This window comes from Balaenoptera ricei, chromosome 15, assembly GCF_028023285.1.
Source record: "Balaenoptera ricei isolate mBalRic1 chromosome 15, mBalRic1.hap2, whole genome shotgun sequence".
Lineage (NCBI taxonomy): Eukaryota > Metazoa > Chordata > Mammalia > Artiodactyla > Balaenopteridae > Balaenoptera > Balaenoptera ricei.
This window is the reverse complement of record NC_082653.1, coordinates 60,925,553-60,940,657: the sequence shown is the minus strand read 5'-3', so window position 1 is coordinate 60,940,657 and position 15,105 is coordinate 60,925,553. Positions and strand designations below refer to the sequence as shown.

At 49.6% G+C, this 15,105-nt stretch overlaps 1 protein-coding gene across 6 annotated transcripts in view; it reads right to left on the bottom strand.

Moving 5' to 3' along the window:
- The window catches only part of SNX29 (sorting nexin 29), a 557,678-nt gene that overhangs the window by 181,109 nt on the left and 361,464 nt on the right, over window positions 1-15,105 (bottom strand). For all 6 annotated transcript variants that reach the window (XR_009497586.1, XR_009497587.1, XM_059896907.1 and 3 more), the window contains 2 exons: window positions 3,829-3,884; window positions 472-553 (listed from right to left, as the gene is read on the bottom strand). Coding sequence is in view for 4 of the 6 variants with exons in the window: in XM_059896907.1 (XP_059752890.1) it covers window positions 472-553; window positions 3,829-3,884 (138 nt within the window). In the remaining 2 variants the exon portion in view is untranslated. The remainder of the gene's footprint in view (window positions 1-471; window positions 554-3,828; window positions 3,885-15,105) is intronic.

Below are 15,105 nucleotides of genomic sequence, written 5' to 3'. Positions count from 1 at the left end.
AAGACAGACTCCTGAGAGATGCCCGGACAGGCTGAGGGTCTGGTGCTGCTGGGAGGTGCCTGGTCCACCCACAGAGGGCGCCAGCCTGAAAAGGATGCTCAAGCAGAGGAAACCAGGGGAAATGGGAGCAGACATCTGACCACAGGTCCAGGCAGGTCTGAGGCCAGACCCACGCCTGGACGTTTCAGTTGCAACACAAGCCAACAAATCCCATTTCTGCTCAAGCAGTCCGAGCTGAGGGGTCACGGCCACACTAGGAGGCCCGACAGCACAAGAAAGCTCCACCCTGCCTCCTTCTGTCTGCCAGAAGGATCATTTCCTCGGGGAGGTTGGGCAGGTGGATGCTGGCATCTGGAGGTTGTGGCTTCTACGTATGGCACTCCATCGCCAAGAGGCAAAAGCACCAGAGAGTAACAAACAAGTGTGGCCCCCACCCCAGCGGTGACGTCTAACTGAAAACCAGGTAATTACCTGATACACGTGGAATGCATTGGCGGCTCTGCCCCGGAGAAACACTGACGGGATCCAGACGTTGATCAGCGCTCGGTTTGATCTGAACAAAAGAAACATGCAAAGTGGTCATTTCAGTTTACCAAAAAAAGGCCCACGATGTACGGCAACATCTATTACACTTAACTGTAAGCTAAAGCACCAGTTTCCATCTCATTACTTGGTCCCCCAAGATTATTTTTGAGGGACTTAGTTTAAAAAATATATATAGGGCTTCCCTGGTGGCGCAGTGGTTGAGAGTCTGCCTGCCAATGCAGGGGACACGGGTTCGAGCCCTGGTCTGGGAAGATCCCACATGCCGCGGAGCAACTAAGGTCGTGTGCCACAACTACTGAGCCTGCGCGTCTGGAGCCTGTGCTCCGCAACAAGAGAGGCCGCGATAGTGAGAGGCCTGCGCACCGTGATGAAGAGTGGCCCCCGCTTGCTGCAACTAGAGAAAGCCCTCGCACAGAAACGAAGACCCAACACAGCCAAAAATAAATAAATAAATTAAAAAAAAAAAAATATATATATATATTTTTTTTTAAATTTATATATGCAGTTTGTATTCTGGAATGAGAAAGAGCTGCCCTTCAGTCCTTACTGAGTGAGTGGCCGTGGCCCATAGTTTATCTGACCCTCAGTTTGCTCACCTGAAGAGGGGGACGATCACCGGAAGCCCCCCCGAGGTGGGGGAGGGTCAGGAGCACTAGCGCCCACAGGGTTTCTGGAGCGTTCGGAGGAGTCATGCTGCCTCCTCACTGTGCCCACTTTAGACCCTGACCCCCACTTGAAGGTCAGGCTCCACGAAAGAGCTCAGGAGACCAACACTCAGGCTATGCAAGAGATAGCTCTTTGGGGTGGGGGAGGGGATTCCAGGAAGCCAGGCACCAATAACCGCTCTTCCAACTTTTCCAAAACCACGGTGTGTGGCTCGAATAGAGCAAAATCATTTACTGAGCACGTACACTGCACGGCTCCTTGCTTTCACCTAGATTATCTCGGTTGATCCTCGCCAGCTATTTGAGAGAACTTCAAGGGTTCTTTCGGTTATGTGACAGTTCCGCCTTGCGTGATGACTTGAACCTAACTCTGAGTCACTGGGCGCACACACCCACCACCACTCTTCCACCGGCCGGATCTACATCATGTGAAGCCGATAAGTTAACTGTCACTGAAGCTTCCAGATCAATCATTAACAGCTCTCACAACAGTGCTGTGCAATTCTGGAAGGGCTGGGAGGTCCTAGCCCTTGTTTCTGCTAGGAGTTGCTCCAGGGCTAAACGCTTTTCCTCGAGCTCTCCGTATCTCTAAAGAGCAGCTCTTGAAAATTCGCCAGCCTCCTGTGCTTAGAACACAGTTTGAGACACTGATGACGGAAGAGTCCATGACTCAACAGCCTCACGCTTCTCTCCTGAAGCAGCATTTCTTCTAAGCTCTGAGCCCAGGTGCTGACCGCCTTCATGGGGCAAAATACACCCTACTGATCACCTCCCCAGGGCTCCAAGTACAAACTGCCATTCTGAGGCACCAAACTGGTTTGGATATCTAATGACACCCCTCCTGGAAAGGTTCCCAAAACTGTGCTAGTGACTAGAGTGTTCCCCTTTCATTTCTGTCGGGAGGGGGAGGGGTGTAGAAGTGTAACTGACACTCTGGTTTTCATTAACCTCCCAGGACTGGTGAGGGCTGGACCACCTCCCAGGGCTCTGGGAGGTCCCCCAGGTCCCCCCATACGTGCTCTCCCTTTCAGAGCACATAGCTCGCTGTATTAGAATTGATTGTCCTTTCTCTCCTAGACTTAGAAGTGTGAGTTAAGGGAATAAAATAATGATCCCGAGTATGGAAGACCAGATAAGTTGGAGGAGTCAAATCTACCAGGGCAGTTGGTATGAAGGGAGGGCCAGGGGAGGCTGGGGATGGAGCTGAGGTCAGCCAGGGCCTTCTCTGCAAGAGAAGAGGGAGAGGGAAATGGCACTTCCCTCTGGCTTTAGTAGAGATGATCAACCTGGGGCGGTGGGGAGGAGGAGAAGAGATGAGGTGGCTGGACCCGGCAGAGGTTGTCTGAGAGCAGGGACCATGGCTGATTCATCCTCTCCACCGACGACCTGGCACGACCCCTCCCCGCAGCAGGCACGTGATAAATTCTTGCTTTATGAATGAGTCCCTTGCGCCTCACGAGTGGCTCGTCTCTGGGATCCCCTCTGCGGCTTTCACTTCTCTCCCCAGCTGGTCCCCCCTTTCCCTGCACCAGGTCACCATCCCATGACCCTCTTCACTATGTACTCCCCTCCACCCCGCCCCCCAAAGGCCCATGCGAAGCAAACTCGCCTTTGAATTTCATCCTTCACCTCTTAACCTCCACGACCCCCCTCACCAATCTAACAGCCACCTCCACCTCTACCGCAGCTGCCAAGCACTGCGGGGCCTCTTGATCCCCTCCGCGCTTTTCATAACCCCACTCTTGTGATCTGCGCCTTATGAATGAGGAAACTCAGGCTCAGAGAGGTTAAGTGGCTCGCCCAAGGTCACACCAGCATGAGTCCTGCAGTTAAGATTTCAACTTGGCTCAGCCTGGCTCTAACAAAATGCTCTTCCGATGCCCCGCCCCCTCTCCTGGGGAAGCTGAACCTTCCTCTACTCGGCACAACTAAATGGGAGAGGAGGGACGTTTTGCTTGCCCTTAACTCAGGACTCACTCCTCTCTTCACCAGCCCCAGGGGATTACTGGTCCAAAAACCAAGGCAACTTGATCAGAAAGAATCAGTCTGAAGACCAACTAAATTCCTTAGGGGTTATCAGCAGAGGCGCCAGACAGAATTAAATCCAATCAAAAATCAGACCAATGTACTGAACTACTGTCATTTCCAATAGCCCAGGAGTTGCAAACTCAAAATTTGAACAGGAGACACCCAGACAACGGAATGAGTGGAGTGGGCCACAGTCAGACAAAAGGGAGCAGTGGGGACTGCAGCAAGCTGACAAGCATGCGCCCTGGATGGAAGAGGCAGCTGCTGCTCAGCTCTAGCTGACGGTGGCCTTGCCGGGATTTCTTCTTTTAAAGAAAATGGAGAAATTTAAATTTTCATGTGATACCTTCCGACTCTTAAATGTCAGCCAAAAAAAATTGTTTTTCAATACCCAAAGAGGGAGATAAAAACACATCTGAAGGCCAGACTCAGGCTGCAGGCAAACAACTCCCCACCTCTACAATAACCAAATCAGCCAGGCAGGTTTCAACAGCGGGTGCTGGTTCCCTCTACGGTCTCCTGGGACGCAAGCCAAGTAACAGAGTCTTGTTTCTAAAGGGCCCCTCATGAGCAGATGCTGTGGACTTACATTTCAAAATCCGACAAACTCTGGTCTTCGGATGTTTGACTCAAATCTCCAGGCACCTGCCATAGGGAGAGGGGGAAGGGGAGAGAGAAAATGCATCATGGTTACCATGGTTTGCACAATCACAGGAAATTCTGCTTCTCAATGACCCCTGAGCATTTCCTACTCAGAATGAGGTGAAGAAGCAGTCACTGGAAAACAGTAAGAGATTTTATGGAAGGATGGTTAAAGACGGAGTTACAGTAATAAAAATATGCCACCATGAAAGATCTCAATTACCTTCACAGATAAAAAGGACTGTTAATCCTACTGAGATCATCATGGGTGTGTAAAAGCATGTAATTTTGGAGCTATAGAGGCCTAATTAGGAGCTGAGAGGCAAGGTATCAAATGTGCAAAGGCAAAAATACGCATCATCACCGTGATGACCATCACGTACAGACACACGTGGTGTGTAAACACAAAGGGAAATGTCTGTCCCCCAAATGGCTCTATCCTCTCCCCTCACATGTGTGAGCAATTTAAGGCAGCCGAACATGACCTTCTCTTCTGACTCAGAAAGGCCCCATGAGAACAGGATTGGGTGCAAGAAACTAAAACGCCTGGCGGAATGGCAATTCTCACCCAGAGCAGACAGCGAATGGCCAGCACTTGTAGATGCTCAATAAATCGTGATGTTATCAGACCCTGGGAATGAGCTTCCTTTTGTGATAGGATCGAATTTGAACTGGAGAGAACTTAAGACTGTGGATCAAAACTAAGAAGAACCAAGAGGGATAGAGAAGGGTGCGGGGTGATGAGAGAAAGTTTCACGCTGTGCACCTGTCAGGGCATTCTCCTTATCCTCAATCTTCATCAATCGTGATAAGGATCCGGGGGTGGGTAATGCTCCCTGCCCCCCAGATGAGGGAACTGAGGATCACAGAGGCTGAACTTGTCCAAGGCCACACATGTAGGAAAGGGATACGAATCCAGGTCTGTCCAGGCTTTTCTGCTACAAACCCTTAGCAAACAGAGGAAAAGCCAGCTCAAAGGTGACAGGAGAAGGTGAGACTTGGCAAAGTCTTGCCTGCACAGAGGATAAGAAGACACTAGAAGGTAGTCCTTAGAGAATCAGCAGGCTCCTTTTAGAGGCAGGAGGATGCAGTGGTTATGCAGCCTGGGCTCTGGGACCACACGGCTCAGGATCCAATCCCGAGCTCCTGACTGTGTGGCCACGAGCAAGTCACTTGACTTCTCTGCATCACACTGTCCTTGTCTGTAAAATGGGTATGTATAATACTAATACGCACAGGGTTGTTCTGAGAACAAGAGGAGTTGATACGTGTAGAGCATGTGGAACAGTTCCAGGCAGGTAGAAGGGTCTCCTTGACTGACCTGTGCGCTATAATAATATGACAACTATTGAGAAGTTGTCTGTTATCCTTGACACCAGACACGAATCTGCCCGCCACTGGGGGTGTCTCACCCCATACATGGCAGCCCTGAGGGAGAATGGCCCAAGCTGAGCCCTTTCCAGGTTCCTGGAACTAAGCAATTCAATTGGGCTCCGGGTTGCAGGCTTTAAGGAGCTGCTGTTGAGAGATTCTTTCAAGCCCAACAAGGAGAAACCCGCCTAACCGCTTGAGAGAACATCAGTTTCAAAAGATCAGGAGCTCCCTGGGCTGGGGGTAGGGGTGGCCCTGCTGTTAGAGGGACTGTTATTTTCCTCTGGGTGGCTGGGGTGAGAGTTGGTACAATCTATCAGGGGAAGCCACGGGGCTGTGTGTACTGAGATCCCTAAAGACACCTACATCCTTTGACCCAGAAATCACAGTCCTCTGCTATCCAGAGAAATAAAGACGCCAACCAAAAGGATCTAAAGGTCCAACTACAGAGGAATGATTCAAGAAATTATGACATGTCCATATGAGATGCCTGGTTTAAAAAGACACAAGTTACACACACACACACACACACTCATGAAGGTACGAGCACAAAAATAATTCTGGAAAAGGATCTAAGAAAATAACAGTGGCTATCGTTGATAACAGATTAGGAGTGGGATTGGGGAGAGAAATGATGCTTATTTTTCATTTGCTATCTTTCTGGAAGATTGAAAAAATTTATCTTTTGAGTGAATTGCTTTAAAAGAATTTAAATGTGCTTTTCAAGAATGAGATAGCATTCCATGTGCAGTTATGAAAACATCTCCAAGATGGACCATCACGTGAAAGCAAAAGCAGGGTACAGACGGTGGGTCTAATACACTACCTTGGGTGCGAAAACAGAGAATGAAGAATATCAAGTTGTATTTGTTTGTTTTTGCATCAAGAAGGTAGAGAAGTGAAGTTCAAGGCACCAATCAAAGGGGCACCAGCCTGTGGGCGCTAGGGGTGGGGGTGGGACCCAGGCAGCGGGGTGGGAGCAAGGGTATTTAGCCAACACTCTTTTGTATCGTTCGAGTTTCAAAATAATCTAATACTAACAATTAAAAATGTAAACTAAAATGCATTATCCCACCAAAAGAGTGCTTTTGATAAATGTCTAATGGCATAGAAAAAAAGCTCCTGGTGTCTGTTTAATAAAAAGCCGCTATGGGGAATTCCCCGGCGGTCCAGTGGTTAGGGCTCGGCACTTTCACTGCCGAGGGCCTGGGTTCAATCCCTGGTTGGGAAACTAGGATCCTGCAAGCCGCAGGGCACGACCAAAAAAAAAATTTAAGAAGAAAAAAAAAAAAAGCTGCTACAGACTGCAAATGCCTAGTGCGAGTCTTAAATATAACTCATAATGACTGTGGATCAATATGAGGATGAAAGAGATCCGAAAGACAGTGGGGTGGGTATCAGAGAGAGGGCGGTCAGATGGATCTGTAGCATGGATCTGAACTTTCCTGTACTTTCTACAGTGAAGATGCATTAATCGTGTAAACACTAACAGATACACATTATATTGTGTATATATACATACATAATATACACCTGCATAATTATATACATAATACATTACGCATTACTGCGTAAAGTGAATAAAATAGTCTTTCCAATCCTCCCCCGCAGGATGGGAGAGGCTGTGCCTTCAGGTCTTCTGTTCACGTGGGATGAACGAGGGCTAAGGCTGGCTCTGAAGCGCCCCCTTCCAGACACCAGTCTCCCCTCAGCGCTTCCACATGGAACCCAGTGCCTTCTCTGGCGGGGCTGCAGGGTGGCTCTCCACCTCTCTTCTCTGAGCTTTCCCTCAGCACCTGAGCCTGGGGAAGGTTCTTCGGCACAATGTGAGGATCAGGTAAGCAGATCGGAGGAAGGACCCACAGACTGTGAAGGCACCAGTGGCATCATTACACTGCCTTTAAATGCAGTCTCGTCTCAAACGGGATGTGAACAGAGCTTGGACCCAGGGAACCTCGTTCACAAGAAGCAAGGTTCTGACTGTCTGCCCCACCAGGCTGAGGGGAAGGGTGACCAGAAGCAAAAGATAAGGTGAGGTTTTTAAGGACAGATGTCACTCTACAATGATATGAACAGAGAGCTTCTTGAAAACAATCAATTTTTAAAAGAAAGTATCTTCCTGACAGATAAATTTCCCTTCAGGGATGCTTATTTGTAGGGGGACCCTCTTGGACAATGGATGTTAAGTACCTGGGAGTTGTTAAATCCTCCCAACTCAGGAGTTTTTCTTTTTTTAAAAAATTTTTTTCCTTTTTCTAAAATTTTAATTAATTAATTAATTAATTAATTAATTAAATCTTATTTTTGGCACTTTGGGTCTTTGTTGCTGTGTGCGGGCTTTTCTCTAGTTGTAGCGAGCAGGGGCTACTCTTCATTGTGGTGTGCAGGCTTCTCATTGCGGTGGCTTCTCTTGTTGCAGAGCACAGGCTCTAGGCACACGGGCTTCAGTAGTTGTGGCATGCGGCCTCAGTAGTTGTGGCTCACAGGCTCTAGAGCGCAGGCTCAGTAGTTGTGGCTCACAGGCTTAGCTGCTCCGCGGCATGTGGTATCTTTCTGGACGAGGGCTCAAACCCGTTTCCCTTGCACTGGCAGGCAGATTCTTAACCACTGTACCACCAGGGAAGCCCCCAGGAGTTTTTCTTCTGATTACTGGCATTATTGGCATCAGCAAGCCAGGAGACATTTGTGTGTCTGCCTGAGTTCAGGGAGCCTGGCTGGAAAAGGAGTCCGTGAACTTTCTGACCTCGGTGGAATAGATCTGAAAAATCAGGCCAGGCTCTACAGCAACTGCAGGATGATAATTGATGGCCAAACTTATTAAACATCTTAACATGCTCTCTTTTCATTCTGTCTACCCAGATTGGAGCTAGATAGCATCTGGGGTTTACAGTAAGCATCCAGAAAGCTGATCTGACTTCATATTCTGGCAGTGAAAGACTTGTGGGGTAGAGACTTTGTAAGAAAAATCAACTTTCTATTGATACTGGCCACAAACATCCCTCGTGCCTTCCTGAAGCCCTGGGGAGTCTTGGAGGACACATCTCTGCAGTGGAGGGCTCTTTCGGATTCCCTCCAACATGGAGCACAAGTACGTGTGGTTGTCCTCATTTGCTTCTCCCTGGCCCTGCAGAGAAGGCGGCTCATCATCTGGCCTGCGGTCTGGGGGTTCGGGGGTCAGTATGTGAGTGCAGAGAAAGGCAGAGCCCATGGCTGGAGAAACAGAGCAGCCAGGATTTCTGGGTCTTTCTGTAGCAAACACCCCAGGCGCTGCATACACAAGGATGTGGAGGGACAGGCGAGACCCACAATCAGAATCCTTTTCCATCTCTGGGTACACAAGTCAGCCTCCACCGATCATGAAAGAAGTCACATGGCTCTCTGAAGGCCCTGCTAGAAAGCAACAAAGATGGCGGGCAGAGGGGGGCCAATGTGCATTGAGCATCTACTATGCGCCAATGTATTCGCACATTATTAATCCTCAAATAAATACTGTGAAGGATGTATTATCGCAAGTCATGCTTCCCTCCTTTCTTCCCCCAGCCTCTTTGTACGGCTGGCTCTTTTCACATCTTTTCAGATTCAGCTAAAAGATGACCTCCTATGAGATACCTTCCCTGATCACCGGAAATAAGCAGCTTCCACACTGCCACCCTCTACCATTCCCGGTGCTCAGGCTGCAATTATTCCACACTCTGTATTGGTCCCTCCCTGCGAGCGTGGGGACAGCAGCTTCCACGAAAGGTCGTTCACACAGGCCCTGGCATGTTGTGGGCACTGACTGAGCACTTGTGACTGAGGAAACAAGTGAATGATGAGGGAAGCTCCATTTCCACGGAAGTGTCAATCAAGTTTTAAACTGCTCTGGAGCAAATTCGAAATCATCATGCATGAGAAGGATGAGTTAGTTTGGAGATAAGAGGAACCAAAGGAAGAGAACCATATTCCTTGTCTTCTAATTACAGGGCTCTCGGATTCACTGCTCAAAAGACAAGGCAAAAAGGCAGACAATACAGGACAGCAAATCTTTGTCCCAATCATGAAAAAACACCCATAATTTATGTTTTCCAGTCACTTTCTCACACATCCCTCTTTTCACATAGCCTTTTCTTCAGCAATTAGCTCTCACTTTGCACTGCCAGAAATGACAACTATTTCCCATCCCACCAACACCTTGCTTTCTCTTCTCACTTTTTAAGAAGGAACAACATGTGAAATGCACGGCTCTGTCTCCAGCTTGGTCGCCGGGCCAGAGGACAAACAGGCTCAGGGCTGCTGCTTTGAACACAAAGCAGGCCTGGGCTTTCCTCCCCTCAGGGAGGCTGCTGCCAGGTCTGGACCACTTTCAGGGTTGTGTGTTTATCTGTTAATTTGTTCTTTGTTTTACAAATATACAATTAGAGGCATCAGCTGAGGCCCGAGACCCTCTACTGGGAGTAACGAACTGGCAAATAAGATCTTTAAAGAGTCTTTAATTCAGTCCTCTGAGTAGCCCTGGAAGTTTGCATAAAGGCAGGCTAGCACACTTCTGTGAATTAGTTTTTGATGTGTCTGCTTTTCCCAGAAAGACTCTTGAGGGTCTCGGGAACAGTATTCTCAGAACCCCAGATGGTATCAGGCACATACTGATTGCTCAGAGCATGTTCCCAATGGATGGATAGATGTACAGATGAACAAATAGACAGATGGGGGACGGGATGGTTGGAGGAGGGCAGGGATGAGAAGGGAGGGGGCGTGAGAAAATTATCTGATTTACTAAGAATGGACATCTAGTTTGTTTCCAAGCAATTAAGATGCATGGACAACATACGTACAAAGGGCTTGCTAAGTGGCAGTTACTCTCATCGTTCAGGGGCAGAGTTCAAGGATGTTGGACAGAAGAGACAGGCGTTTGGGACCCAGCAGTCCCCACGCACGCGTGAAGGGCCAGCTGCTCCAACACAGACGCACACACTGTTACTCATTTAGTCTGCAAATCCGTACTAGGTTCCTCTTACGGGCCAGACACTCTGGGTACCAGAGAGGCAGCAGGGAGCAGGGGAGATGAAGGCCTGGGGCCCATGGAGCACACAATCCATCCAGGGAGACAGTCTTGAAATAACTGATAGCACAATTACAGTGTGAAAAGTCCATGGAGAAGAATCAAGATAACTAAGGTGTCTGGGAAGGCGATTCGGGAAAGAGGTTTGGAGGGACCGGCGCTGGAGCTGAGGCCTGCGGGAGGACGGCATGGCTCTGGTCTTTGCTCAGGTAGAGGGAAGCCTCCAAAAGGATTTAAGCAACGGAGAGACTGGGCAAGTCCCCGTTTGAAAAGTCACTCTGGGCAGCAGGCAAGAGGGAACAGCCAGGAGGCTGCTGAGCGAACACGCACACCCATACACACACACACACTCCTACGCACAAACACACATCCACATGCATGCGCACACACACAGCCATATGCACACACCTATATGCACACATCCATACGCACACACACCCATACCCATACGTGCGCACACACCCATACGCGTACCCATACGCACACACAACCGTATGCACATACCCATCCATACGCATACACCCATATGCACACACCCATACACGCACACACACCCATACGCACACACCCATACACGCACACACACCCATACACACACACCCATATGCACACACACCAATATACACACACACATGCACACACACACACTCATACGGACAAACACACATCCACATGCACGCGCACACACACAGCCATATGCACACACACCCCCATACACACACACCTATATGCACACACCCACACCCACACACACCCACACCCATACGTGCGCACACACCCATACGCATACCCATACGCACACACACCCGTATGCACATACCCATCCATACGCATACACCCATATGCACACACCCATACACGCACACACACCCATATGCACACACCCATACACGCACACACACCCATACACACACACCCATATGCACACACACCAATATACACACACACATGCACACACACACACTCATACGGACAAACACACATCCACATGCACGCGCACACACACAGCCATATGCACACACACCCCCATACACACACACCTATATGCACACACCCATACGCACACACACCCACACCCATACGTGCACACACACCCATACGCATACCCATACGCACACACACCCGTATGCACATACCCATCCATACGCATACACCCATATGCACACACCCATACATGCACACACACCCATACATGCACACACACCCATATGCACACACACCCATACACACACACCCATACACACACACCCATATGCAAACCCATACCAATGTACACACACACATGCACACACACCCATACACGCACACACCCCATACACACACACACCCATATGCACACACACACATGCAGATGCCATCTCAACTTGGCACACCAGATAATTTGCCAACGTCTGCCCATTGCCTTTTCAGCAACAGATTTTTTTAAGCCTCACCTGTAAAGAAAGTACAAATCCACAAGGGTCTCCAGTTTCTCTAGGCTTAATTACTAATTAAGTAATCACTAATAGAAAGTATTAGTAATTACTAATAGAAAGCTATTCTTCAGTCATTAATTCTCAGCCAATCTCTAGCGAAAGACTTAGGCTTCTTAAGAAGGAGCTGAGAGCATTTGACTCATCTAAACCCTCTCCTGCTACACATGAGGACACCCAGGGCTGAGGAGTGGCTGGGTCCCCCCACTGCAGGTTTCTATGGCCCCGCACCACAGTGGGGGTCATGCCTGCTCCTGACAGATCTCCAAAGTTTCTAGTAGGTGCTGCAAGGGCTTAGTGGCCAGAGCCTTCCCTCCCCCAATGCCCTTCTTCAGCAAGAGGAGCTTCTAGGGACTTCCCCGGCTGCCCAGTGGTTCAGACTCTGCGCTTCCACTGCAGGGGGCGCAGGTTCGATCCCTGGTCGGGGAACTAAGATCCTGCATGCCATGCAGCCAAAAAAAAAAAGAGCAGCTTCTATTATACTTTGACCCATTTCTCATATCGAGTTTCCAAGGCAGAGCTCCTTTTAAAGAAAAGGGTACACAAGCATGATTTACTTAAGAAGAAAGAAGTTTAGAAAACACTCAACAAACTGCCTCATTTCACCTTCAACTCCCATTGAACAGCCAGAGAAATGGAGGCACAGAGCAACCAGAAGATGCCAAGGAGAAGCAGAGTTGTGCAAACTCTAGAATCCAAAACTGCTCTCACCAGGATTGCAGTGTAAGCGGAGAGTGAATGTAGGATTTCCTTAAATACACGGCAAACACAACTGAAACTGTCACTTAGAAATTAGCCAGGGACCACCGAGCAGCATTTAACAGCATTAAGATGTATCAAGGAGGTTTAAGTGGCAGGTCTGCGGAGCTCATTACTGCAGACAGGAGCAGATCTGAGTCTATCTGGGTTGATGCGCTGGAGACACTAGGCCGGAAGGACAACAGAAGGCCCCCCTCCAGGCCTGTTACCCCAAATGCTGTCTTCCTGCAAACAGAACAGCCCTCATGAGCTCGCACAGGCAGGCGTGCTGCTGCGGGAGACCCTCCAGGGCGGGGGGCGGGGGGAGGGGGCTCATTCATTTTTATATTCCTGGTCCCCAAATCCAGTACCTCCCCAGAATCAAAATCAACAGTTGGCAAACTATGGCCCACAGGCCAAATCCAGCCTGCGTTTGTAAATAAATTTTCACTGGAACACAGTGACGCTGGTATGACATGTGTGTATCACCTATGGCCGCTGTCACACTCTATCCCCAAAGTTCAGTCCGTGTGACAGAGACAGTACAACCCACAGCACCTAAAATATTTACTCTCTGGCCATTTACAGAAAAAGTTTGCCAACTTCTGCTGTCGTTGATGGTTGAACAGATGTAGAAAAATCATCAGTAATTTCAAGGAAACACTTCCTTCTTCTCGGGGGGGAGGAACAAATGTTTGAGCTTCACAGCTTCGTGAAACGACTTTCAGTACTTGAGCGTAAAGAGAGGCCCCAGATCTGGATGGAGGGGGAGGGATACGAAATGACATTTAAGGATCCAGGCCCTTATTTACATTCATTTACATCATCCTCACAGCAACCTTTTAATGTGAGGATTTCGTGTCCCATGTTCTACAAGAGGCTCAGAGAGGCTCTGCGATGTGCCCATGGACACAGCAAGAATTCAAACCCAAATTTGGCTGAAATCCGAGCTGTGCTCTTTTTACTACACATGCCGCCTCCCCCCAAAGAAACAAGGGTGCAAAACGAGAATCCAGGCTAATTCCTGAGGGAAGGAATCTGTTCCTTGTAACGGGAAATGAAGACACTCGGGCAGTCAGAGCATGTATACACCTGCGCTCCCTGCGGCTACTGACACGTCTGGAGTGTATTTCTGCCATTACAAGTGTGATGATTACATCAGCAGATAAGCAGGCACTGCTGACTTGCAGATAAGAGCAAAATGACTCTGGAATGTTTCCTCCCAGGGTTCTTTCTGCAGATTTAATTTCTACCTCTTCCAAATAAGAGAGCCACACCCTAGAGGCTGCTTCAGGTGCGTGAGGTGGGTTGGAGGGGTGAGTTTCTCAGGAAGTTCTTTAATGATTCCCTTTGGCTGCCCAGGTCCTCGGGGAAACACGCAGGGAGGGGCTGGTGTCTAAAGGTCAGGGAGATCCGGGCTTTGCCAGTTACTAACCGTGAAACGTATGCCCCAGTTTCCTCTTCTGTAAAGCGGGGCCAGCACTCACCCACCCCAACCTCTGCAGCGTCCTGTTTATAAGCTGCCCAGCACGCTGCCTGTGCCGTTACAGTACATCGTCCTCAGCTGCCATTTCTTACCTTCCCTGTCACCTCCCTGCGGGAAGAGGACAAAACAAGAAGGGGAACTCGGGCCAGCTCCAGACTTTAGCGACCTTGCCTTCAGCTCGGGTGGTTTTTTTAAATCAGAACCCATTTCCCACTACTGAGAATTCACCATGTCTCCTGATCTGTCTCTGGGGCAGCACAGGGCCGCCCACCAGCTGCTCCGAGCAGAGCAGCACCGGCCCCACCAGCAAGAACGGGCACTCGGGCAGGCTGCCCGCGTTCTCCTCAGCCCAGCATTTCTAGCCCCATCCAGCTGTGCCACAAGGAGCAAAGAGAACTGATGTAGTCCAGTGCCCCTCCCAGCCGGTGCTAAGGCACCGAAAACTGAACGGCCAACTTGGTTTCTACACGTCAGCAACAGAAACCTAGACGCTACTCTCTTTTATTGGATCTGCCCGCTCTGCTGGAACAGAAAGCTTCCTATTTTATTTCTTACCCTTCAACTCCCCTCTTATTAAGACTGAGCTTGTATTTCCACATGTCTGTGAATATGGCCCAGGCTGAAAACGCACCTGGGGGTTTTCCCTTCCCTGTACTTTCAAGATTTCGATTTTCTGGGTAAGCAAACCACTTTTATTGATTGACGTTTGGCCAAGAGGCCCAGCGTTAGCGGCAGCGCCCTGGCTGCTCCGCAGGGCATCACCCTGGCGGCCGCGGGTTGGGGGACGCGGTGGAGAGCACAGCAGCAAGGGCGCAGGGCACGGACGCCAGAGCCCAGCGCCTGGGGGCCCTCTTTCCAGTGCTGTGAGCCTGGCAAGTGGCCCGACCTCTCTGTGCCTCTGTTTCCTTCTCTGCAGAATAAATACAGCAATTCCACCTCCCTCGCAGGGTTGTCCTGACAAAGAAGTGAGACAGTTGATGTCAAGTGCAGGGAAGAGAGCCCGGGAGCCGGGGCTCCAAGTGCAGTCATGGCTGCATCACCCAGAGCAGCCCAGCACACGAAGGCCCAGCGGGAGTCCTCGTAAGGCCAAGTACACTGGGCTGGGCGTGGAGGCGGATC